Source organism: Nomascus leucogenys, chromosome 24 (genome assembly GCF_006542625.1).
Source record: "Nomascus leucogenys isolate Asia chromosome 24, Asia_NLE_v1, whole genome shotgun sequence".
In the NCBI taxonomy this organism is placed as follows: Eukaryota; Metazoa; Chordata; class Mammalia; order Primates; family Hylobatidae; genus Nomascus; species Nomascus leucogenys.
In genome coordinates, this window is record NC_044404.1 from 25790160 (window position 1) to 25815302 (window position 25143).

Consider the following 25143-nt stretch of genomic DNA (forward strand, 5'->3'; position numbering starts at 1 on the left):
CAGGAAAAGGGGCCAAGAGGTTGTCCAGGAGTCTGTAGCATTTGCCTATAGTTACGGCAAGTCTACCCCTCAATCCCGAAGCTTTCCTCAGTGGGTTAACAGGAAAGCCGGTGATGCTGAAACGAAGTGGGGAGTGGAGTACAAGGGCTATCTGGCATCTTAGATGGCTACATGAACATGCAGCTTGCAAATAAGATAAATACATGGGTGGGGCGCTGTCTGGACATCTGGGTGAAGTTTTAATACAGTGTAAAAATGTCCTTTATAGTAGAGGTATGGAAGAAAAGGGAGAAAACGGGGGAGGTGAGAGAACAGCATCTTTTATGGGGGATTTTGAAAATACAGATTTCTAGACAATAAAGATGTGCTTTTTTTGTTTTGTTTTGTTTTTATGAGATGGAGTCTCACTCTGTCGCCAGGCTGGAGTGCAATGGCGCCATCTTGGCTCACTGCAACCTCCGCCTCCCGAGTTCAAGTGATTCTCCTGCGTCAGCCTCCCGAGTAGCTGGGACTATAGGCGCGTGCCACCGTGCCTAGCTAATTTTTGTACTTTTAGTAGAGACGGGGTTTCGCCGTTTTGGCCAGGATGGTCTCGATCTCTTGACTTCGTGATCCACCCACCCCGGCCTCCCAAAGTGCTGGGATTACAGGCGTGAGCCACCGTGCCCGGCCCTTGTTGTTGTTTTTTTTTTTAAAGAGGTTGCCCGGGGGTGGGAGGGGGTCAGTGAATTTCTAGAGTCAGAAAGCCCTGGGTTTAAATCTAGCACAACCGCTGGTTAGCTGTGTGACTAGAGCTGCTTTCTTAACCTTCCTATAACATGGGGATAATCAGAACACCTCCCTCGGAGATAGAACACAGCACAGTGCTTGGCTCTTAGGAAACACTGGAGAAACATGTTGGCCATTTTGATTTGCTAACATTGCGAGTGGCTGAGGAGGGCTGTGGGAATAGACACGCCGTGCCCGACCACCATCACCTGTTCACACCGCAAACCCCACCATCCTTGGGATTGAATGAAATGCAATTGCCCATAAGTCAGGCTGGCTTCTTGATTACAGCAGAATGCAAACTCCTCAAGGGTGAGGATCCTTTGCTTTATTTGCTGCTAAATTCTCGGCACCTGGGATAGTGCTGATGCATAGAGGTCCTCAATAAATATTTCTTGAATGAATAAATAACTGAACCCTGGGTTGACTAGCTCAGTGTATAGGGGTAACCTATCCTCCTTCCCTAGACCCATGTCCCTCCTCCAAAAATCTTGAACTCAACATGACTCCATCAGCTATGACTTCATTCAGCAGCAAGCAATGAAAAGCCACAATGGGCCAGGTGTGGTGGCTCAAAAACAGTGGCTTAAACAAGTAAAATGATCAACTTGCCTAGACCGGTATGTCAGCTCAATGATATTATCAAGGACCCAGGATCTATCCATCTCCCTGTCCCAGCCATCATGTGACTTTTACCCTGATGATCACAAGATGGCTGCTGTCCTTCTAGGTATCACGTCTCTGTTCCAGGAAAAAGGAGGATGGGAAAAGGGCAAAGGGTACAAGAAGGAGCCAGACAGGTGACTACTTAACAACAACAAAAACAATGGCCCCTCTCTCCCTTTCTCCGCCATCGTGGTGTGTGCTTGACTCTGCTTCTTGCCATGTCTTCTCACAAGACTTTCAGGATTAAGCAATTCCTGGTCAAGAAACAAAAGCAAAATTGTTCCATTCCCCAGTGGATTAGGATGAAAACTGGCAATAAAATCAGGTACAACTCCAAAAGGAGACATCGGAGAAGAACCAAGCTGGGTCTCTAAGGAACTGCACATGAGATGGCACACACATTTATGCTGTCTGAAGGTCACAATCACGTTACCAAATCAAGCTGAAAATGTCACCGTTATCTGCAGTTACACATGTTTTATTGGGAATATATTTTTCCTCTCTGAATCTGTTATGAATGCATTGGTTGGCTGGGTTCAGTAATAAATATGTGAGACCTTTCATTTCAAACAACAACAACAAAATAAAACACTTTTCAGGTTTCTGTTATAAGGGAGGAGAGACTCAGTCCTGGGACAGCAGCCGGCAAGGTCTGCCATGATGGCCAAATGAAACCATAGTTCCCCTCCACCCATCCCCCCACACCTACTCCTTCTCCAGGCTTGTTTGAGTAGATGGCACCCCCCTTCATTCAGATCCCCAAGTGAAAAGCCCAAGAGTCAGCCCTCACTGCATGCCCACATCCAGTCCAACAGTCCTGTTAGCTTCACCATGACCTAGATCCTGAATCTGACCATGACCCTCCACCTCACTGTCCAAGCCACTCTCATCTCTCTCCCTTGTGCACTCCGGCTCTCCTTACCATCCATTCTCCCCCTGGTGGCTGAAGAATTCTTTACACACGTAATCTGATCACATCACTCCCCCCTGAAAGCCCTTCGAAACTTTGCGTCATGCAGACTATAACCAAACCCTGCCCTGGCCCCAGGCTACACAGCTGGACCCTGAGCACCTCCTTGTATGGGGTCCCCCTTGCCCACCTCATCCAGCCAAGAGGGCCTCACTTAGGCTTCTTCCTCACACCTGCTAGTTCCGGCCCTCAGGCCTTGGCATTAGCAGTTCCCTTTGCCAGGAACATCCTGCACCTGCCCACAGCCATTGTCTGTTATATCGCCCTTTTCATCCTCACAGCACTCATCCTACTCTCTTTTATAGTCTCTCTCCTCCCCCAGGATGTAAACAAGGGCAGAGACCTTGTCTGCCTTGTTCATGGCTGTATCCTCAGGCCCTCCTTAACACTGCCTGGTAAGTAGGAGGATTGGATGTGTATTCATTCAATGAATACGTGGATGGAGAGGCTTGTTTTGGGTGGTCTCTTAGGGAACCTTCTAGCTCTTGAAGATCTAAAGAGAAAGGAGAGGAAGGAGCTTGGGGTAGGGAACGCAACACGTGAGGTATGTCAGAAACTGGAACCAACATCCCAGCCCTCTTCCCTGATTGCCCAGTGTAGGAGATCAGCCAGTGGTGGGAGAAACTAGAGGGAAAAGGAGCAGGCCTTCTGAAGGGTCAGAGGGCTCTGCAAAGCCCCAGGAGAGAACAGCTGAAGGCAGCTGTTCCATAACCCTGAGGCAGAGGGCAAGGAGTAAGGTACAAGGGGGTGTGGGGGAATTTATTCTAAACAGGCTTGTTTACTTATCTTGACCAGAAACTGACCTCTGATTATCTGCACATGAAGTTCCCTGAAAGGGGAAGAATAAATGTGAATTACCTGCAGGTTGTGTTGGCTCCAGGTTTTCGGCATTGTGCCTGCACGGAATAAAAGCAAGCAGCTCCAGCTTCTCGGGGCTCCTCTCCGGCCACTAGAGCCAGGCAGTCGTCCAGCTGCTGCTGTCACGCTGCATACCTGTCTGACTACTCATTTCATCTGTCGGTCGGCCAGTGTCTGCGGGACAGACCCAGCAGCCGGGGAGATCCTGCTAGGCGAGCATATCGGGGGGGCTGAGTCAGAGACCTTTGGAAAAAACCGGAAAGAAGAGGTGAGCAGAGGCATTGCCATATTGAGCCCCATGAATTCAGGCCAGAATGGGACCCCGCCATCTGGAAAATGGCATTGAGAGAGCAAGCAGCCTGCTGGCTCTGCCTCTAATTAGCAGTGGATAAGTGACCTAACCCTCTCTGAACCTCAGTTTCCTCATCTATAAAATGGGATAAAAGAGAATAGTATTTACTTCACAAGGTTGTTTTAAGGATTCAATCAGGGCCGGGCACAGCAGCTCATGTCTGTAATCCCAGCACTTTGGGAGGCCGAAGTGGCTGGATCACCTGAGGTCAGGAGTTCAAGACCAGCTCGACCAACATGGCGAAACCCCATCTCTACTAAAAATACAAAAATTAGCCGGGCATGGTGGCAGGCACCTGTAATCCCAGCTGCTTGGGAGGCTAAGGCAGGATAATTGCCTGAACCCAGGAGATGGAGGTTGCAGTGAGCCGAGATCATGCCATTGCACTCCAGCTTGGGCAACAAGAGCAAAACTCCATGTTAAAAAAAAAAATCAGATGGATTATGTAAAATGCCTATACAATGCACGGCAAATTGTTTAAGAGCTCAAACAACTTCAGTCATGTAAGAAAAAGAAAAGAGAGGAGGGAGAAATGATGGAACCAGGTGACACAAAAGCAGATGTCCCAGTCCCCGGGGGCAGCCCAGTCAGATATGCTGGGAGTTTCGACCTCCTAGAAAACACACAGAACTTTAAGGCATCTGAACTTTAGCTTCCCCTTCTCAAAGTGGACTTATGAGTTCTTCCGGTCCAACCCCTTCATTTTACAAACGTTCTGCATCTTGGAAAGAAAGGCCAAAGACCCAGAGAGTTGGCAGAGGCAAGTACAGAGAGAAGGCCAGTGGGGACAGGGCTGTGGAGGTGGGCCTAGTGCAGCAGGCTGTGAGCCCCCTGCTGTCCTCATTCTGGGGAAGAGGATCTGCCTTCCTCTGCCCGCCCTCACCCCCCCACCACCAACACACACAATGAGGGGGAAATGGCAGGCTGGGAAGACCCACGAAGCTGGCAGGAACACTGGGCAGTGAGGGGCCAGCCCTGTGCTGGGCGTTTCAGCACTGGGCTCAATACTCATGCAGCCTGTGAGGGGGTCTCTGCAGTTTACAGATGAGGGTATGGGTGCCCAAGCCCCCTGAAGAGCTCTTAGAGCCAGAACCAGAATACTATTCTGTGTGACTCTAAAAATCTCTGCCCATTCTTATGCTCACTAAAGTCTGAGAAAAATTTAAAAATTAAAAATAAATTAGGCCAGGCGCTGTGGCTCACACCTGTAATCCCAGCACTTTGGGAGGCCGAGGTGGGCGAATCACCTGAGGTCGAGTACAAGACTAGCCTGGCCAACGTGGCAAAACCTCGTCTCTACTAAAAATACAAAAATTAGCTGGGCATGGTGGTGGGGTGCCTGCAATCCCAGCTACTCGGGAGGCTGAGGCAGAGGTTGCAGTGAGCCGAGATTGCGCCACTGCATTCCAGCCTGGGAGACAGAGCAAGACTGTCTTTAAAAAAAAAAACAATAAATAAATTAAAAATCTCTGCCCTGCCTCTGCCTAGGAATTAAAAGGCCCGTATTTGAGACCATCACTACATCACTAACTGGTTGCAACCTCGAACCAGTTCTTTCTCTCTTACCTCAGATTCCTTCTTTAAACAAGGAGGGTAGATGCCACCATGGCTGAGTCGCCGAGGGTCCTCCCAGCTGGAGCTGAGATTCCTGAGATTCTGAACAACCGCCTCCCTCCACGGAGTCAGAAGGAAAGCCTGCTGGGCCTCTAAACCAAACGCCCCCGGGCCTCTCATCTAGCCTTCCTGGCCCACGCACACGGGACAGCACTACCCCAGGCTTTGCAGGGCCTGGCTGGCTTCCCTCCAAGGGTGCAAGGGTGGTGCCCGTCTGCCCAGTTTTCTTTTTTTTTTCTTTTTTTTTTTGAGACGGAGTCTCGCTCTGTCACCCAGGCTGGAGTGCAGTGGCGCGCCTCCCGGGTTCACGCCATTCTCCTGCCTCAGCCTCTCCGAGTAGCTGGGACTACAGGCGCCCGCCACCACGCCCGGCTAATTTTTTGTATTTTGTAGTAGAGACGGGGTTTCATCGTGGTCTCGATCTCCTGACCTCGTGATCCGCCCGCCTCGGCCTCCCAAAGTGCTGGGATTACAAGCGTGAGCCACCGCGCCCGGCCCGTCTGCCCAGTTTTCTAGCCCGGTGGGAGCTTTGGCCTCAGCCCGCGCCGTTCTCTGGGACCTAACTCCACTCCGCGATTTGGGGAGAAAAGCCAAGCAATGGACTCAGTTAGGAGCCTCCAAACCATCAAGGCTTCCCCACAGGTTACCATTTAGGCCAGCGCTTCTCAAGCTCAATTTAAGAAAAAAAATGTTTAGGCCGGGCGCGGTGGCTCACGCTTGTAATCCCAGCACTTTGGGAGGCCGAGGCGGACAGATCACGAGGTCAGGAGATCGAGACCACGATGAAACCCCGTCTCTACTAAAAATACAAAAAAAATTAGCTGGGCGTGGTGGCGGGCGCCTGTAGTCCCAGCTACTCTGGAGGCTGAGGCAGGAGAATGGCGTGAACCCGGGAGGCGGAGCTTGCAGTGAGCCGAGACTGCGCCACTGCACTCCAGCCTGGGCGACAGAGCGAGACTCCGTCTCAAAAAAAAAAAAAAAAAAGAAAAAAATGTTTAATCTGCTGCTAACTTAATACTTCTGTACAATTTTAAAAATATATACTATAGAATACTATATAATACTAGCGGTTACACTATACTGTGAAAGCACTTACTGCTACTAAATTGTATGCTCAAAAATGGCTAAAATGGTACATTTATATTATCTATATTTTACTACAATTTGTTTAAATAGAAAAAAAGAAATGAAAAAGATGAAATTCTAGCCTCGGCTTCGTTTTAATAACATTTGACAAGACCTTGTAAAATTGTTATAAAAGTTTCTAAATGCTTACTTTCAATTTCTGTACTTATCTCGCTGCAGACCAGTAAAAGTTTGTATGCTGGCAGCAATCCCCGAGCTACACTTTGATAGCGCTGATCCGAGCTGCTAAGAGGGACTCTGGCTTTGCAGGGCCTCTCAGGAGACCTTCCAAGAGCACAAGGTTCCTGTACCACGACTCCCTCCAGCAGGCATTTCTGGACACCAAGCTGGTCAACCCCAAGCAGCCCAGGGCAGGCACACTGCTCTGATGTATGGCTGATACCTACTTATGCCCCAGCTGTCCCCAAGGGCCTTCTTGATGTGCACTGGTTTTTATTTATTTTTTTTGAGACACAGTCTTGTTCTTGTTGCCCAGGCTGGAGTGCAATGGTGTGAACTCGGCTCACTGCAACCTCCGCCTCCTAGGTTCAAGCAATTCTCTTGCCTCAGCCTCCCAAGTAGCTGGGATTACAGGCACCTGCCAACACGCCTGGCTAATTTTTGTATTTTTAGCAGAGATGGGGTTTCACCATGTTGGCCAAGCTGGTCTCAAACTCCTGACCTCAGGTAATCCGCCCACCTCGGCCTCCCAAAGTGCTGGGATGACAGGTGTGAGCCACTGCGCCCAGCCAATGTGTACTGTTATTAAAGTGTCCCTGTCAGTGGCCAGGAGAATGGTGGTATCCCTCATAACCACAGGGAGTTGTGGGGTGGGGTAGCCTGGGTTAGGGAGGTAAAGAGTAGAGAGGTGACTTCTTTGCTTCTACTCCCTAAACCAAACTTGGCCCAAGCATTATCTCCTACAGGAAGTCATCCTGGGCCTGCATCCTGAGGAGCCCCTATCTGTGTCCCACAGCGGAGCACAGGTCTCCTTGTGTTTGTATTGAATGGGTAATACGGTAAATTAGGAAGTGGTGCCTATTCCTGGGAAGATGAGGGAATGTAATGTGTGCCTTGGTTGTAGGGTATGACTGGATTTCAGGCCCCACATATCGTTGGTGAGATCTCCTGTGCAGGGTACAGTCTGCACACTGTGAGCAGGGGCTGTGATGGGTGCGGCTGCAGGCCCATCTCCACCAGGCTGTCGGGGACTGGAGAGATGGCAATGGTGTTTAGATGCTGCATCCTGAGTAGAGGGGTCTCTGCCTAGGTGAGCAACAGAAACGTTGGCTTAAAAAAAAAAAATCTAGGCCAGACACAGTGGCTTGTGCCTGTAATCCCAGCACTCTGGGAGGTCAAGGCTGGTGGATTGCTTGAGCTCAGGAGTTCGAGACCAGCCTGGGCAACATGGTGAAATCTCATCTCTACAAAAAATACAAAAATTAGCTGGCCATTGTGGCATGCACCTATAGTCCAAGCTACTCTGGAAACTGAGGTTGGAGGATTGCTTGAGCCAAGGATGTTGAGGCTGCAGTGAGCTGTGTTTGCACCACTGCACTCTGGCCTGGATGACAGAGAGAGAGAGACCCTGTCTGAAAAAAGAAATTCTAGACACTGGGGCTCCAATTTTATTTTTATTTACTTTTATTTTTTAATTATTTAGAGACAGAATCTCGCTATGTCTCTAAATAAGGCTGGTCTCTAACTCCTGGGCTCAAGTGATCCTCCCTCCTTGGCCTGCCAAAGTGCTGAGATTACAGGTGTGTGCCACCACACCCAGCCACAGGCTGGTTCCAATTTTAGAAATTCTACCTCCAAAGGTCTGAGGGTCCCGAGTCTCATATTTTGAAAAAGTACCATGAGGCCGGGCGCGGTGGCTCAAGCCTGTAATCCTAGCACTTTGGAAGGCCGAGGTGGGCGGATCACGAGGTCAGGAGTTCGAGACCATCCTGGCCAACATAGTGAAACCCCGTCTCTACTAAAAATACAAAAAAATTAGCAGGGCATGGTGGCGGGCGCCTGTAGTCCCAGCTACTCGGGAGGCTGAGGCAGGAGAATGGCTTGCAGTGAGCCGAGATGGTGCCACTGCACTCCAGCCTGGGGGACAGAGCCAGACTCTGTCTCCAAAAAAAAAAAAAAAAGAAAAAGTACCATGTGATCCTGATACCCAGCTGGTGTCTGGCCCATAGAGGTGCCAGCAAGTGTTTGGTGACTGGGCTTAGAGGTACAGCACATCTCTGGAAGGAGACACGGGAGACAGCTAGGTGACCTGGGAGGGAGGGAGATTCACTTTTATTATACGTCCTTTTTTTTTTGAGACACAGTATCGCTCTGTTGCCCAGGCTGGAGTGCGGTGGCGTGAGCCATGCTCACTGCAACCTCCACCTCCCAGGTTCACGCCATTCTCCTGCCTCAGCCTCCCGAGTAGCTGGGACTACAGGCACCCGCCACCACGCCCGGCTAATCTTGTTTCTGTATTTTTAGTAGAGACGGGGTTTCACCGTGTTAGCCAGGATGGTCTCAATCTCCTGACCTCGTGATCTGCCCGCCTCGGCCTCCCAAAGTGCTGGGATTACAGGCTATTATACGTCCTTTTATACTGATTGGACTTTTGATCTAAAGAAGAGTTTGGCTGACTTGGCGTGATGGAGTTACTGTTCTCTGTGTCAGGGACTGCAAACGCTGGGCCTCCAGCAGGGGCAGGGCGGATCCAGTGAAAGACAGAAGTGGGTGGGCCCAAGGGGATGGAGAGCTGCAGAACACAAGTCCCGCCTCGAGGGGGCAGCAACTGCCCAGAGTCCGCTGACGGCCGCTGGGTGGGACTGCAAGCCTAGGGTTGCCAGATCTGACAGCTTTTTTCAAGATAAGCTTGAAATCAGATTTTCACATGGAATTGTCAGCTAATTCAACAATTTAAAACACAGCATGGGCTGAACGCAACATGCCTATGGTTCATCATTGGCTGCAGGCCACCAGTTTGTGCGTTCAGATCCGGGAGGATTCCATTAAGGATTGTACACCTCAGAGCCATCTGCAAAGCTGGTGCAGACCCATCATTTGCTTCTAGAAAATCGGGTTTACTCCACATGGGGTCCACAAAGGATGAGGACAAAGCCAGTGCCCTGAGGTAGACCGTGGGAGCTACCCAGCCACTCATCATTATTTAATCTAGCACATTAACCTCCCACCACAAGCCAGGAGATCCAGTGGTGAATGTGACAGGAGGAGTCCCTGCTCTCAGGGACCCTACATTCTAGCTGGGGAGACACTTGAATTAATGAGTAACACTTGTGATACATGAGGAGTTGCAGTACAGCATGGGGGTTAAAAGTCTGGGTTTGAGTCCTGACTCTACTGCTTGCTAGTTGTCATTTTAGGTAAATCCCCTAATCTAGGTCCAGTTGCCTTACTTCTCACCTATGGAATGGCCATGATAACCTCATAGGGTTGTTCTGGGGATTCACTGAGACAATGCAAATAATTATTAGTTGCTGCTACTAAGTAGAGAGCTGTGAGAGCAGGGAAGAGGGGAGGCTAGGCTTAGCATGGGGACCTCCCCATCCCAGTGAATACTGGGGCTTTTTGCCAGAGAGGGGAGCAGGAGGCCACAGGGATTGGAAGCTCCAGGCCCGGGAGAGGCTCAGTCCTCTTCTGTAGAGACGGCTGCAATGAGGTAGCTGGCTCATTTCCTGTCTGTTTTTTCTTCCTATGGATCCAATTTCAGCAGCCTACTTGTCTCAGTAGGATATGGTGCCCAAGGACTGGGAAGGTACTGCTCTGCTCTTGGCCACGATGGAAGAAGGCCAGGCCTTTCTAGCTATGAACCAGAGCCCTTCCACGAAGCTGCTGCATTTTGGAGCTCATCAAACCCTACAACTAAGTTTTAAAAATCTAAGTGCATGTACGAAACAAGTCAGAAACCCTTTCCTACGCCCTTAAGTACAGAACACCAGCTTCTGCTGGCAGAGGCCTCAGCCACAGGGACATTTTGGACCTTTGTTTCACCTGGGCAAAAAGGGAGGAGGCAAGTGTCAAGAGACTGGGCTCACCAGCAATGTGTCTGGGTCCTTGGAGTTCAGCTCTGTGTCTGTGACGTGGTCTCTGATCTCAGGTGGTCTGCAGTCCAACCCTGTAGAGAATCACAGTCTTGGATTTGGAAGGGAATTTCTAGGGCATCTAGTCCAACCTCCACCCAAAGGGGGAAGCTCTTCTATAAGAAACTTGGCCTGGCTGGGTGCGGTGGCTCATCCCTGTATTCCCAGCACTTTGGGAGGCCGAGGCAGGCAGATCATGAGGTCAAGAGTTCAAGACCAGCCTGGCCAACATGGTGAAACCCTGTCTCTACTAAGAATACAAAAATTAGCCAGGCACGGTGGTGTGTGCCTGTAATCCCAGCTACTTGGGAGGCTGAGGCAGGAGAATCGCTTGAACCGGGGAGGCGGAGGTTGCAGTGAGCCAAGATCGTGCCACTGCACTCCAGCCTGGGCAACAGAGCAAGACTGTCTCAAAAAAAAAAAAAAGAAAAGAAAAAAAAACTTGGCCTTTATCTTCTGCATTCCTAAATGAACCACATTTAACAGTGATTCAAACAAATGAATTCGCAGTAAGGCAGCCAAACTGTCATCTGAGTGCACATGTTTACCGGGACAGCTAAAACATCACTGAAAATCAGAAGTCTCCACTGGGAGAATGATACAGAGTAGACAGGAGCACCTTTATAAAAGTGCTGGGGGTGGGGGATGAGACCTCACTCCAAGGCACGCAAGGATAACAGGCCCTGCCTTTTTAAGGATGTGGGACCGGCTGAATAGTAGGGCTTTCATCTGCTCACTGAGTCTTGTGAGCAGGTCTGAGGCAGAGGAGAATTGTTCCGGGCAACAAGGGGATGCTGAGCTGTCAGAGCAGCCCCCCTCCCTGTGCAGGGCCTAGAGCAGGTCTGCCTAGGTAAGCTTCTCCTACTAGCTTAGGACCTTGGGTACCTTACATTGCCTGTTCACTTCTCTGTATGGTGGAGAAAACACGATGCCTGGACGTTAAGTGCTCAGTAAATAGTGGCACTGCCATTCTCCCAAGTGGAGTGATTTTTCTCCTCCAGCTTCCCAAGTTGAGAGCACATGTCCCAGTTCCTCAGTGCAGTATCAGTCACATGGATCGTTCCAGAGCCCAGCAGGCCCTCCCACCTCATCCCTGTGCTGCCCCAACAGCCACCATGGCCACCGTAGCCTGAATGGCAGCCACTCTCCGGTCAACTCACCCTGCCTCTACTTTCTCTTCCTTAAAATGGTTTTGTTGCTGACCACTGCAGCCCCCACGTTCAAAAGCCTTCAAAGAGCCTCGGCTGCTTAGAATAAAGAAATGGGGAGGGGGCGTGCCTGGAGGGCCTGCCAAAGGCCATTAACTATGCCAGGTCCTCTGTGCATGTGGCAATCACAGGCTTATTAAGTGTTTAAAAATTAAGTGCTTCATTGGGGTTTGGCTTGGAAGGTTCATCTGACTTCTGAAAGGACAAGCTCAAGTCTTTTCTCCTCTCAAAGCTTCCCAGACCACAAAGCCCTCTCTGGTCACTCCTTTCACCAAAGCACTAAAGCACCCTGGTGAGTACAAATATGTGGTCGAGAGCCTCACTCTCAGGTAAGCATTCTACAGCTCTCCTTCCCCTCACATGGGCACGTGATATGCTAGCGCCACCCCATCTTTTCTCCATCCCTAGCACGTAGGCCAGTGTGGAGCACAATCTAGGTGCTTGTCAAATGTTAATTTAAGGGCCTCTTTCACGTACTTCAAACCTCTCTCCACTGAGCCCAGTCAACCATAAGGCTCAAGTACAAAATCCTCAGGAAGGGACAAGCCTTAATTTTCCATTCAAGACAAAAGGAATGGAGTCTGCTCCTTGGTGACAGCCCCGACTGCTTGTCAAACCACTCTGGCCTTATTAGGCCAACCTATTGGAAGTGCTGCCGGGAGAGGCTGGCCCCACTGGGACAGACACAGACTCCCGTGACGGCAGAGAACACCGGGCCCAGGAAGGCATACCAAGAGACACTTCCCCAGAAGCTTGTAGGTGCCAACGCTCCTCCTCTTCACTCCAAGCCAGATGCAAAGAATGGGGGAGTGAAAGTTACTTATCTCCCCCAGCCGTCTCATTTTATCCAGGAGAAAATGGGGGCCCAGGACTAAGTGCTTCTCCAAAGGTCAAGGTGAAATAGAAAAGCCAGAGCTTCTATTTCTGTGGTAAGATGCATCCCCTTCAGTTTCCTGTGACTTAAGCCTGTCACAAGGCAGGGGCTCAGGATCGCCCTCTGATAGGAAGTCAGGGCCACCATGGGATGGGTGGTAACTGACGGGGCATCCTTTCAGGCCTATGTTGATCCTTCCCTTGCTTTCTCCTGAGGCCAGTTTCTCTCCCGAAATGTCTTAGATGAACAAAAGCTCACTGCCACTTGTAGGACACCTCGTATCATTATGCCAAGTTTCTACCCTCAGGCCCTCTTTATATTCCCATCTACTCAGAACTGGTATTTTAAAGATTCCAGAGCACCTACTATGTGCCAGAGACAGGAGCGAAGATGAACTGTGCTGCACCACTGCACACAAGCCTCTTCCTGTCCTCTTGGTTTAGATATTGCTCAGAACCTATTGTTGTATTCAGCTATACTTGCACTTGCTCCTATTTGCCCTACATGGGCGTAACTCTTTAAACCAAGCTTTGTTCAGAATTCCTCTGATTGATCATTTAAGTAAATTTAAAAGTCAATTTAAGGAATATAAAAACTGCATTAATTTCCAACTGGAGAGTATAAACTTAGATCACTCAGCCTCTGGTTGAAAACAGTAATCGTGATTTATATGGAATGCTAAATATCTATGTTCTAAGTGTGCTCTCTTGCCACAAACCCATTTAATCCTAACAGTCTTAGGAGGTAAGTTGAGGTAGGCTGTTACTGTTCTCATGAATAAGTCTAGTAAAACCCCAATCTCAAGATACAGCCCAAGCAGCAGAGGCACATGCGTTAGCCACACGTGGACTCCGCCGCAGTATTAGCAATCATCTTTTGCTGCTAAGTGCTTGGCTTCCAAGAGCTTTATACAGATGTCTGAGAGGCACAAAATATGTATGATTAGGCTATTTCCCAAATAGCACAGGAAAGCTGCCAAAGGCGTTCCCTGAATTGAGAGGCAAAGCACTGACAATGGGGACTATTACAGCCTCTGGATACAAGATGACGTATCTGCCAACCTTAACCACCGGAGTCAAATGCTACTTTAGAAATAATTAAGGTTCCCTTTAGTCATTTCACAGGAGTTGCTACAGCAGCACATGAAGTTTTATTAATCTGATTCTCGCGTCATAGCTTTTACGGCAGGAAAGGATGAGGACATGCCCCACCTGTAACGTAGAGCAAGCAAACCGCCAAGTAGGATCTTGAGATTCTCTCTCAACTGTTCTCTAGAAACACGCTTGTGCTTTTAATCTGCCTTTTAAAAGGGACACAGAACAAAAAATGCTTGTTTGCAAATAAACATCTGAAAGAATATAGTAACAGCTGACCTGGGCTGAGGCATCCAAACAAAGTGGTCATTGTGGAAGGAGACAATGCAAACCACACTGGGGCAAGAAACTGAGGGCAGAGAACGTGCGGTCATTTGTGCGTTGGGTATTTCTACCAGCCCCAAAGGCTCCATCTGGAACAAGTATCAACCAGGAGGGTCTCTATGGCTTGATTTATTAACCTAACTCGAAAGAAGTCACTGCCACCAACAGCACTGTGCAGTTTTATTAACCATTCAAGTCCAGTAGCATCTGGTAAGATTGGGACAGAATTGGGATTGAAAAGTGAACAGATATTCAGCATCTAACAGTTCAAAAGAAGCCACTACATACTCTTTTCACAAATATGTTTTCACAGAGCCAATACAGTACTAGCCATTAACCCAGTACACCAAGTGTACTGAAGTAGAAAAGATGCAACAAGAAAAATAGCTACATTAGAAAGACCAACACTTTAGAAAAAGAGTAAAACACTTTCAGTTTCTCCCCTTTAGCCCCTAAAACAACATCTTACAGTCTGATCTACCTATACAGTTCTACATTAGCTTCTAAAATATGTCAGGAGGGAAAAAATAAAATGACACTGGCCAGTACAGTCTTTGGATATTTAGGAAGGGGATGGGGAGAAAGTCAGTTCTCAGAGCAAATTAGTCAGCTTCAGTCTCGTCAGCAGGGTCTTTGGATTCTTTGTTCTTCCGTACTTCTTCAATGTGCTTATCCTGTAAAGGAAGGGTAAGGTGTCATCAGTCAAAAAAAAAAAAAAAAGCCTGTCAAGTCACAACCCCCAGCCCCCACCTCAGAGAGGCCCAACACAACCTCGGTGCGTATATTACAGCCTGTGGGAACGACACAATTTAAGTTCTGAGACATCATCTAATCTCCTGGGTCCCTTGTAGAACCTAACAAGCTGCCTACTGGTCTTCCAAGGACTGTGCAATTATGCTGGGAATTACTGAAGATTCCATCTTAAAATATACCTTTCATTTAACATGTTAAGCCCCAAAATGGATGACAAAAAGACACCAAACATCTTTTATCAAAGCACTTAGTTCAAGCCAACTCACTGGTGCATCAAACTCCAAGCTCAACCCTTTTACAAGGTAAGAAACCAACCTTCTCTCGCAAACGCTCCAGTTTGGCAGCCATTTGTGCCTCTCGGTTCTCTTTATTAGCTTCCATTTTGTGGGTCAGTTTCTCTTCTGCCATTTTACTGAAGTTGTTGTTCTCTTCTATTGCCTTCTGAAGCACTTCTTTCTCGTGCTCTCGTTTCTCAGCCAGCTGCTTCAAGACCTCAGCTTCATGGGACTGGAAAAAAAAAGTTTAATAGGGTAGGCACTCTAAAATGTATTCAGGCTGGGCGTGGTGGCTCACGCCTGTAATCCCAGCACTTTGGGAGGCCAAGGTAGGTGGATCATTTGAGGTCAGGAGTTCAAGACCAGCTTGGCCAACATGGGGAAATCCCACCTATACTAAAAATACAAAAATTAGCCGGGCATGGTGGCGGGTGCCTGTAGTCCAAGCTACTTGGGAGGCTGAGGCAGGAGAATTGCTTGAACCCAGGAGGCGGAGGTTGCAGTGAGCCGAGATTACGCCACTGTACTCCACCGTGGGTGACAGAGACTGTGCCTCAAAAAATAAAATGTATTCAGCATTAGTTAAAATTACAATAAAAATAATTTACTAAGAGGACTGAAAAGGGGCAGAAAATAAGGTCCCTTTAAATAACACTGAAATTAGGACCTGAATTATTCCTGTCATAAAATACTGTGAAAATGATATTTTTTCTAGTATTTGTATTTAACTTTGGAAAAGTGCTTATCTGTTCAGAAATCTCTTACCCAATTAGTCCTTAAGGAAATCCTTGTAAGATTTACTGCTTAATGGTATCTGGATGACTTGAGGAATATGTACTTGGTAGTGGCACTTTTATTGTAAAGAATTTCACTAATTAACGTCAAAAGCTACCCAAAGAAAACTAGCTCATTGTAAAAATTTTAACCATAACTGATAAAACAATGACAGGAAATTTAAGACTAAGCCTGTAGATTACTATTTAAGACAGAAAAATTTGTTTCAAGGAAAAGGCTTATTAGCTTTTGTCTCAGGAAACTGCATTAATTACCAGACCATACCTTGGTATGACCCCTTCAACAGAACAACTTGTTCTCAAAACATATTCAAAACACATTGGAACCACTGACTTGCAGGATAACCACAGAGCATCTGCCACTGGTGCTACTGATTCTCTTCTGCCAAATCCTAGTCATGATGGGAGTTTCACTATATTTAGCCAGTTACTATGTAAAGCACAGGCTAATGACTACAGGGCCAGGGTTGATGTCTAAAAAGCTTTCCACTCTCCAACCTTTGGTTGTATTTCTTCCTCCTACTCCATGAACTCACACTATTACATAGAAGTATAGAAGACGACTCCTTAGTGTAAGCACTGAGGCTCTTCGGGCAGGTGTGTGTGTATACTACAAATCACACTATGCTGGTCTGGGGAAGGTTATTACCTTACCTTTTGTGCCTTACTTGCCTCAGCTTTAAAATCAATCCTATCAGGGTTGTTGGGAAAGGGAGTTCAATGAAAAGTTACGTACAGTTGTTAATGAGTAACACTGAATGGAAAGAAACACACCAAAATGTTAACACTGGTTGCTTCTGGGAAGTGGGATAATGAATACTTTTAATTCCCGTTTATAAATTTCTGTATTTCCCAAATTTTCTACAACTAGCATATTAATATTTGATTCTTCTGATTAGCTTTTAAAGATAGTTATAATAGGATTGTTTAGATAAGAGAAAAGCTACCATGATACCAGCTGAATGACATAATCACACTAGCAATTTAAAATGTCTTTATTAGCCGGGCGTGGTGGCTCACGCTTGTAATCCCAGCACTTTGGGAGGCCGAGGCGGGCGGATCACGAGGTCAGGAGATCGAGACCACGGTGAAACCCCGTCTCTACTAAAAATACAAAAAATTAGCCGGGCGTGGTGGCGGGCGCCTGTAGTCCCAGCTACTCAGAGAGGCTGAGGCAGGAGAATGGCGTGAACCCGGGAGGCGGAGCTTGCAGTGAGCCGAGATTGCGCCACTGCACTCCAGCCTGGGCGACAGAGCGAGACTCCGTCTCAAAAAAAAAAAAAAAAAAAAAAAAAAAGTCTTTATTGTACAGCTCTCAAAAAAACAAAACCGGCCGGGCGCGGTGGCTCACGCTTGTAATCCCAGCACTTTGGGAGGCCGAGGCGGGCGGATCACGAGGTCAGGAGATCGAGACCACGGTGAAACCCCGTCTCTACTAAAAATACAAAAAATTAGCCGGGCGTGGTGGCGGGCGCCTGTAGTCCCAGGTACTCGGAAAGGCTGAGGCAGGAGAATGGCGTGAACCCGGGAGGCGGAGGTTGCAGTGAGCCGAGATCGCGCCACTGCACTCCAGCCAGGGTGACAAGAGCGAGACTCCGTCTCAAAAAAAAAAAAAAAAACCAAAATGCCAAAGAATCATCTGGCAGCAAATCTTTTCAAAGAGGAAGCATGAGAGAAGCATGAGCTTTGGTTTAAGATAGACCAGGGCTTGAATTCTGACCCCAACACTTACTAGTTGTATGACTGCAGAAAAACGACTTAACATTCCTGAAACTGTTTCTAATTTCCATTATTTGAGGCAACACCATGTATTAAAGGAGAAAAATATAAGCAAAGGAGCTGGGCACGGAACAGGAGTTCAATAAATGAGGACTGGTATTTCCTTCCAGTCACTGGCATAAGTAATAATCACAGTGTAGCTACAATTCTGTTTTCTTCCTGTTACAGAAATAAAATTGATCTGCCCATTACATAAATTAATATCCTGCTTTCTGTGAATTGCGTCGTTTACCTTGCGTCTTTCTTCTGCAGCTTCTAATTTCTTCTGAATTTCCTCCAGGGAAAGATCCTTCTTCTTTGGAGGGGAAAGGGGGAATTCTGGAACAGATTCTTTTGACCGAGGGCTGAGAATCAGCTCAAAAGCCTGGCCTGAGGCACGCTTCTCCAGTTCTTTCACCTGGATATCTAGAATTGATTATATTTATAATTCAGAAAACCAGGATTCTCCTATTCTAATAAACTGTACTATAATTTTCTAAAACCCAAATCAATTTAATGTATTAAACTAGGGCTGATGAGGAAAGTTGTGTTTTTTCCCCTTTTTATTCCTATCAGCCTACTGACACTAGGGGAAGATGTGTTTGCAGGCAAGATATTATCTAAATACCATTTCCCAAGGCTGGGTACCATGGCTTATGCCTATAATCCCAGCACTTTGGGAGGTCAACATGGGAAGATCCCTTGAGCCCTGAAGTTTGAGATCAGCCTGGGCAACAAAGGGAAAGCCCATCTCTACAAAAAAAATTTTTTTAATTAGGCGGGTGTGGTGGCCCATGCTGATAGTCCCAGATGCTATGGAGGCTGAGGTGGGAGAATTGCTTGAGCCCACTTGAGTTCCAGAGGTCAAGGCTGCAGTGAGCTATAATTAAGCCACTGCACTCCCGCCTGGGCAACAGAGTGAGACCTTGTCTCAAAAAAAATAAAAACCATCTCCCAGAAAAACAAAGCTCAACGTTTTTGGATTAATACTGTTTTGAGACATCAGTATCTGACAATCGCTTTCATAAACAAAAGACTTGTGCAAACTCCACAATTTTGCTTCAGACTAAGCCAAACTGTCCAATAATTATGAGCTCTTGGCACATTCAAGTGATAATCATTTTTAAATTCTTCTCCTATTCATAAAATAGGTTTTGGATAAGACCAAAACGTAAGTGCCAAATTAAAGGCGAAGACCTGAGCCATCTCAATGTAAAATCATAAGCCCATCACGATTTCAGCTTTTCCAAATTGATTACCTACCAGAAGAAGCCATGGTGAATAGAAGACAAGCGACGGGCAGTGTATTCTGCGCAATCAACTGGGATAAGGAAAGCCCTGAAAATGATTTTCAAAAACATGCAATCACTTTCTTTGCCTTTCTATATGTCATCAACCCAAAAAAGATCTCACAACACATCTACATACGTCGGCAGAAAAATACGTGGAATGAAGACGTCTAAGTTAACCACGAAAAAAATTATCAAAATCTACTAAATAAACAGTGGGAAATATGACCTGAATATGATATTGGTTGCAGAAAATCAAGTTAACTGAGCTTTCTCGGTCATAAAACTCTTGGATTTTTAAAATCAGACGAAGTCACAAGGGTGAAGGATTTTTTTCCCCCATAAACTCTTTTAACATTTTCCCGGAACCGTAAGAAGATATTCCAGATTCAACTCAACAGTGCCCCCGAAGCCATCTTAATACTGCCTACAACTCATTGTGCAAATGAAAAACCCACCCCTGCTTTGTCTGTGTCTCACGTGGTGGATAAGAAAACGCCCAAGCTAATAGTAACCAATAATGTCGAACTCCTATTGTCCCTCAGGTTTAAGCTTCCTTGCCCAACAGCAAGCAAAATGTTTATGAACCTCTAGATTTTGACTTATATTTGCTGCCGCTATGTCATGAAAAATGCTGTATCTCTTGTTGTTCTTTCTAACATTATGACTTTTGTAGACGCCAGCTAGTACCAAAAACGTAGGATGACAGGTTCCCAAAAGCTGGGAATTAAAATCAGAGGCAGCAACAAGATTTAGGAAAAGCAGAGAATTAGACGCAGCACCGGACCCAGGATGGGCGTGGCCCTGGTCCAGGCGAGGAAAAGAGGACCGGTCGCCCCCGGCCAATCAGAGCACGCCCTGCGCTCCGGCCCCTGGCCCCGCCCCCTTCCTCCCCGCGCCTTTTCGAATCTCCCCGAACTCAACGCCCCAGAGCCCGCGCGCGTGGGAAGGGGAGGGGTGGGCGGGGCTAACGGTCCAATCCGGGTAACTCCGCCCCTGCCTGACTCCCCCGGCGCGGACGCCCCCCCAACTCCCGCCAAAAACAACTCCAGGCCGCCGCCGCCGCCGCCACCCCCATCACAGTTCAGCGAGTGGGGCAGGCCCTGGGAACGGGCCCCCACTGGCACCGCGGTGGGCTCGCCACCGCCTCCCGCCGTCCCCATGCCCAACCTGCCGCCACCCAAGCTTTCCGCGCGTCCGGCCGCGAAGACAGAAGAACCCTCGTGGGGCCCGGGAGCGCCGCCCCTCAATCACCAGCTGCAGTCGCCAGGGGACGGTCGCAGGAAGGGTCGCGGCCCTGGCTGCCCGCAGTTTGGTCCTAAAGCCGCTGGTCCCTGGGGCACCGCCCCGTCCCTTCAGACAATGGGGACCCCGGCAGGGCCCGCAGGGGAGGAAGGAAGGTAAACGTGGGCCCACGCCCCCTATTGTCTCCTCGACGGCACCCCGGAGCGGACGCCCGAGGATCGCCCAGCCCCCTGCCCACGAGCAGCCGCGCCCCCAGAGAGCGGGGACAAAGGCGAGGCTCCGCCCGAGCCACACACAAAGCGGAGCGACCCCCGCCCACCAACTCCTCCGAGGGCCGCAGCCCCGCCCGCCGCCCTGCAGCAGGGGGTCGCAGCCACGGCCCAGCCCCTCCCGCCAACCGCGTCCCTCTTGCTGGCCTCAGCCAGCCGCCGCCTCCTCCGAGCCCCGCACCCACCTGCTCAGTCCGAGCCGCCTGACCACACTCTGAGCACCAACAGACCCGGGCGCGCACAAAAGCGCCAAACAGCGGCACGTGACCTCCCCGCGGGGCTCCGCATTGGCCGAGAGCAGCGGCACGTGCCGCCCCCGCCCCCCACAACCCGCGTGGAGCCCCGCCCCCCGGGACCCCGAAGCACCTCGGGAAGTGTAGTCCTGGCTGGCAGGGCAGGAGGACAATGCGGGGGGTTGCGGGGCGCCTGGGGAGCATCCCCAGGTGTGGGCCTGGGACTAGGTAGGTGGTCTCGCCGTGGAAGAGGGCGTGGCAGTGGACCCCGGACTAGGTCCGAACCAGCTCCCCATTCTCTAGAACAAGGGCAGGGCGGAGCAGGCGGAGGGTGGGGGGGGGTCCTTCCCTACCTTTCCAAACCTTGGCCGCCTGGACTCCACCTTGTAGAGCCACGTGCCCGCCTCGCCCCAAGGGCAGCACTCGGACAGAGCAGTGCCCCTTCTAGTGCCCCACCCACATGGGTGCCTAAGACGCCCGAGCCCCTGTGACAGCACAAGGCCACTCCACGCCCCTGCAGGGCCCCCTGCCCCCGTCGCCCTACACCGACACCAGCGTGTCACCCATATTGTGACATCATCGTAATTTCTAATCCACTCAGCCCACAGGTCGCGGGCGTGGCCCTTCCCTCACTGTGTGCGTTCTTGCCAGCATCCTCAGGTTCCCGAGCCGGTGACCAGGGACCTGTGCGGGAAAGCGTGAGGCTCTGGAATTTGATCGCCTTTGGTCTAACAAAGCCACTCAGCTTAAATGCAGACTCCATCTGTTCTGCCAAGCCTTCTGCGGATGATAGGGGAGGAAGAGCAATAGCCGTTCTAGACTACACAGATTGCAGTTAAGTGTTGCTTTTGTTCTCAGAGCACGTGCTCCCCAGAGCAGCACTGGGTTCTTTTTAAAAATCAAAAAAGGAGCCACAAGGTTACTGTTCCCCCTGACCTGGATAGCTCAGAACCTCAGCAAAGGCACAAAGGAAATTGGTCTGACCATGCCTTAGAATAGCTGGCCCTTTCTCTCACAAAAAGGGGAAAAAAAATAAATGAAATGTACATGGTCCCCGCCTCCTCCCATTCTCTGACCAAGACCGTGTCCTCCGTTGGTGGTCAATACACCAAGGCACCTGCTTTGAGATCTTGACTAAGCAGAAGAGATATCTTTATTTTATTAATGGGCTGCATCTCCCCAAATCAAGAAACAAATGTGACCAACCTTCCTGAAACAACAGTCCTAATTTAGAAAGACTCTCATGCCTAGTTAGTCACTAGGGATGTGCCAGAGATAAAATACAACTAAGAAGTGACCGAGACAATAAAAACTGGATCATACAAGCAGCAGCAGCACACACTACACAAAGCAAACAATTAGCAACGCGCTGTTGCCTGAAATATGCTTGTTGCGGCATTTTTTCCAACAATCGTCCTTGTGTGGGGTCGGCCTCCCCCACAAGCCAATCGAAGTGGTTTTCACTTAGCCTGTGAGCAGGACCAGGAATAATTCAGATTCTGAGCCTTGAAAGGCTTCTTCTCAGACCAAACTTAGCTTCAAAATGGCTAGGTGCTTCCATCTGTCACTTTTCCGAACAGAATCTCAGAAATCTTAGAAAAGTTGGAGAGGGATGAGGATGAGACCCCTCAGGAAAGCGACAGATAGGCAGGCAACACGAATGAGCAAGGAACCTAAGCCCAAGAGGTCCTTACCCACTGAACAGGCTTTTTATCTTGAAGTCTTTGTATTTGATCTGGAGGTTCACAGAGGAAGGTCCCACTCATTTAATGCATTTTTTTAAGTACAATAAATTGCCACACAAAAATCTCACATTCCTGACTATTAATGTTGTGACAGAAAAAAGAAATCTTTCAAAACACTGATAATTTGAAAGCACTTACACTGCTTCCCCCCACCTTTTCTTTCTCCCTAGAGCAGATGTCTATTTCCATGGAAACCATAGCAAGGAACATAGATGTTAGAACTCATGTCGATTTTTAATCTTTTTTAGCAATGCCACTTGGCTTCTGGGTTTGTTGGGAGATGCCTGGTTCTTGCCAGCCTGTGACAATGTTCTGAGCTCCTCACAGCTGCTTGAGGACTGAGAGGGCTGGGTTAAACTTTCCCCTAGAATGAGCCTTTGAATAAAAAGGTGCTTTTGAGGTGGGATGATTCCTGTCCTTTTATTATTATTGTCAGGCCTCTGAGCCCAAGCCAAGCCATTGCATCCCCTGTGACTTGCATGTATACATCCAGATGGCCTGAAGTAACTGAAGATCCACAAAAGAAGTAAAAATAGCCTTAACTGATGACATTGCACCATTGTGATTTGTTTCTGCCCCACCCTAACTGATCAATGTACTTTGTAATCACCCCCACCCTTAAGAAGGTTCTTTGTAATTCTCCCCACCCTTGAGAATGTACTTTGTGAGATCCACCCCTGCCCGCAAAACATTGTTCTTGACTTCACCGCCTATCCCAAAACCTATAAGAACTAATGATAATCCACCACCTTTGCTGACTCTCTTTTCGAACTCAGCCCGCCTGCACCCAGGTGAAATAAACAGCCATGTTGCTCACGCAAAGCCTGTTTGGTGGTCTCTTCACCGACGCGCATGAAAATTATTATTATTATTTGACTTAAAAAAAATTAAGACAGGGTCTCACTATGTTGCCCAGGTTGGCCTCAAACTCCTGGGTTCAAGCAATCCCCTTGTCTCAGCCTCCCAAAGTGCTAGGATTACAGGCACGAGCCACCACGCCCGGTGTGATCCCTGTTCTTTAGGGTGGGGCTGCCTTCCCGAGAGCCAGATCACAGCTCATTATTATCAGCTTTTGTGGGTGTCCTATATAAGCCTTGGAATAGGAAGGGTTTTCAACTGTAAGGAGAGACAACAGCTTTGCCACTTCACCTTGGAGAGGGGCAGAATTGCCCTTCTCAAAAGCTTCCTAAAACTTCAAGATCCACTCTCTTCTGAGGTGGCAGCAAGGAGTTAATGTTCACATCTTGGAACTGTCTATCTTTGCCCATGAGAATTATTTTTGCCTCTGCTCAGATGGTTTGGTTGGATTGTTATGGAGCTGGCTGTGACTATGGAGCCACACAACGAAGTGGAGATATGGCAGTCATCCAGCTTATTTGATCTGTGTAGACAGCTAAAGGAGAGCACTTCAGGCTTCAAAGTCCAGAAGGAATGTCTACACTGATCAAACGGCGGGCCAGGCCGTTGTCAGATCTCCTCTCCTGCCAGAGAGCCCGGCAGCCTTTGTTCATTGTTGAGCTTGAGGCTGCAGGGTTTGTCTCCCACATGGCACCTCCAAGTTCCACGGCTGCTTGCGAGGCCTGTCCTTGGCCAAAGGGTGTCGTGGGAGAGGTTTGCTTATTGTCCCTAGTCTCTCTGTTCCCTTTGTCCCCTAATCCTCAAGCACTATGCTCTAACACTCCCTTCTCTATTCAAAACCTGTCTGAGTCTGCTTTTTTACACATCTCCCTCACTAGACCATTAGGTCCTAGAGGGCAGGGTGCCGTCTTTGTCTTGGTATCCCTAGCGCAGTGCCCATCCTCAGGCCTGGCCCAGGATGGTGGCACCTGAATGTTTGCAGAGAACTTTGGGAAAGAACAACCTCTCGGCTGGGCATGGTGGCTCACACCTCTAATCCCAGCACTTTGGGAGGCTGAGGTGGGCGGATCACAAGGTCAGGAGATCGAGACCATCCTGGCTAACACGATGAAACCCCGTCTTTACTAAAAATACAAAAAATTAGCCAGGCATGGTGGTGGGCACCTGTAGTCCCAGCTACGCAGGAGGCTGAGGCAGGAGAATGGTGTGAACCTGGGAGTCGGAGGTTGCAGTGAGCCAAGTTCGCGCCACTGCCCTCCAGCCTGGGCAACACAGCAAGACTCCGTCTCAAAAAAAAAAAAAAAAAAGAATAACCTCTCTCATCCTTCTGTGATCTTCTGTCTCTTCTGTGATATTAGACACCTGCACTCTATGGGAGTGGTGAGGATTAAATGAAATAATGTAAATGAAAACACTTAGCATGATGCCTGGCACATTTAAAGTGCAGTGCACTTGTTAGATATCATTGCTAGAGATGTTTCCTGATTGCTATAGATTATTTTATTTTTATTTTTTGAGATGGAGTTTTGCTCTTGTTGCCCAGGCTACAGTGCAGTGGTGCAATCTCAGCTCACTGCAACCTCCACCTCCCAGGTTCAAGCGATTCTCCTGCCTCGGCATCCTGAGTAGCTGGGATTACAGGCACGCGCCACCACGCCCAGCTAGTTTTTTGTATTTTTAGTAGAGATGGGGTTTCATCATGATGATCAGGCTGGTCTCGAACTCCTGACCTCAGGTGATCCACCTGCCTCGGCCTTCCAAAGTGGAGGGATTACAGGCGTGAGCCACTGTGCCTGGTCTGCTATAGGTTATTGAATGAGTGAATGACTATTAGACTTTCACCCTTTGATGGAAATTGTAGTTACTGGGTTAACTCTTCCCATGGGGTTAAATTCAATTCATTTAACATTTTAAATAGGTAACACATTCACATGGTTTAAAAATAAAGTATAAGAAGCCCTCCTTATCTCCCAAGTT

General features: G+C 48.6%; 1 protein-coding gene and 1 pseudogene across 2 annotated transcripts; one reads left to right on the top strand and one right to left on the bottom strand.

The window, feature by feature from the left end:
- The first annotated feature begins 667 nt into the window (after positions 1-667).
- Positions 668-1892, top strand: LOC115833050 (annotated as a pseudogene).
- An 11771-nt stretch (positions 1893-13663) lies between these two features.
- STMN1 (stathmin 1) lies at positions 13664-20629 on the bottom strand. Of its 2 annotated transcripts, none has more exons than XM_003271633.4 (5): positions 20516-20629; positions 18791-18865; positions 17781-17953; positions 15016-15207; positions 13664-14621 (listed from the first exon to the last, which is right to left on the bottom strand). In XM_003271633.4, exons 2-5 carry the CDS (start codon positions 18801-18803, stop codon positions 14550-14552), a joined length of 450 nt encoding a protein of 149 aa, XP_003271681.1. In that variant the 5' UTR covers positions 18804-18865; positions 20516-20629; the 3' UTR covers positions 13664-14549. The 2 variants fall into 2 exon arrangements, with proteins under 2 accessions (XP_003271681.1, XP_030661635.1); XM_030805775.1 differs by lacking the exon at positions 20516-20629 and adding an exon at positions 19046-19233.
- Positions 20630-25143: the final 4514 nt, after the last annotated feature.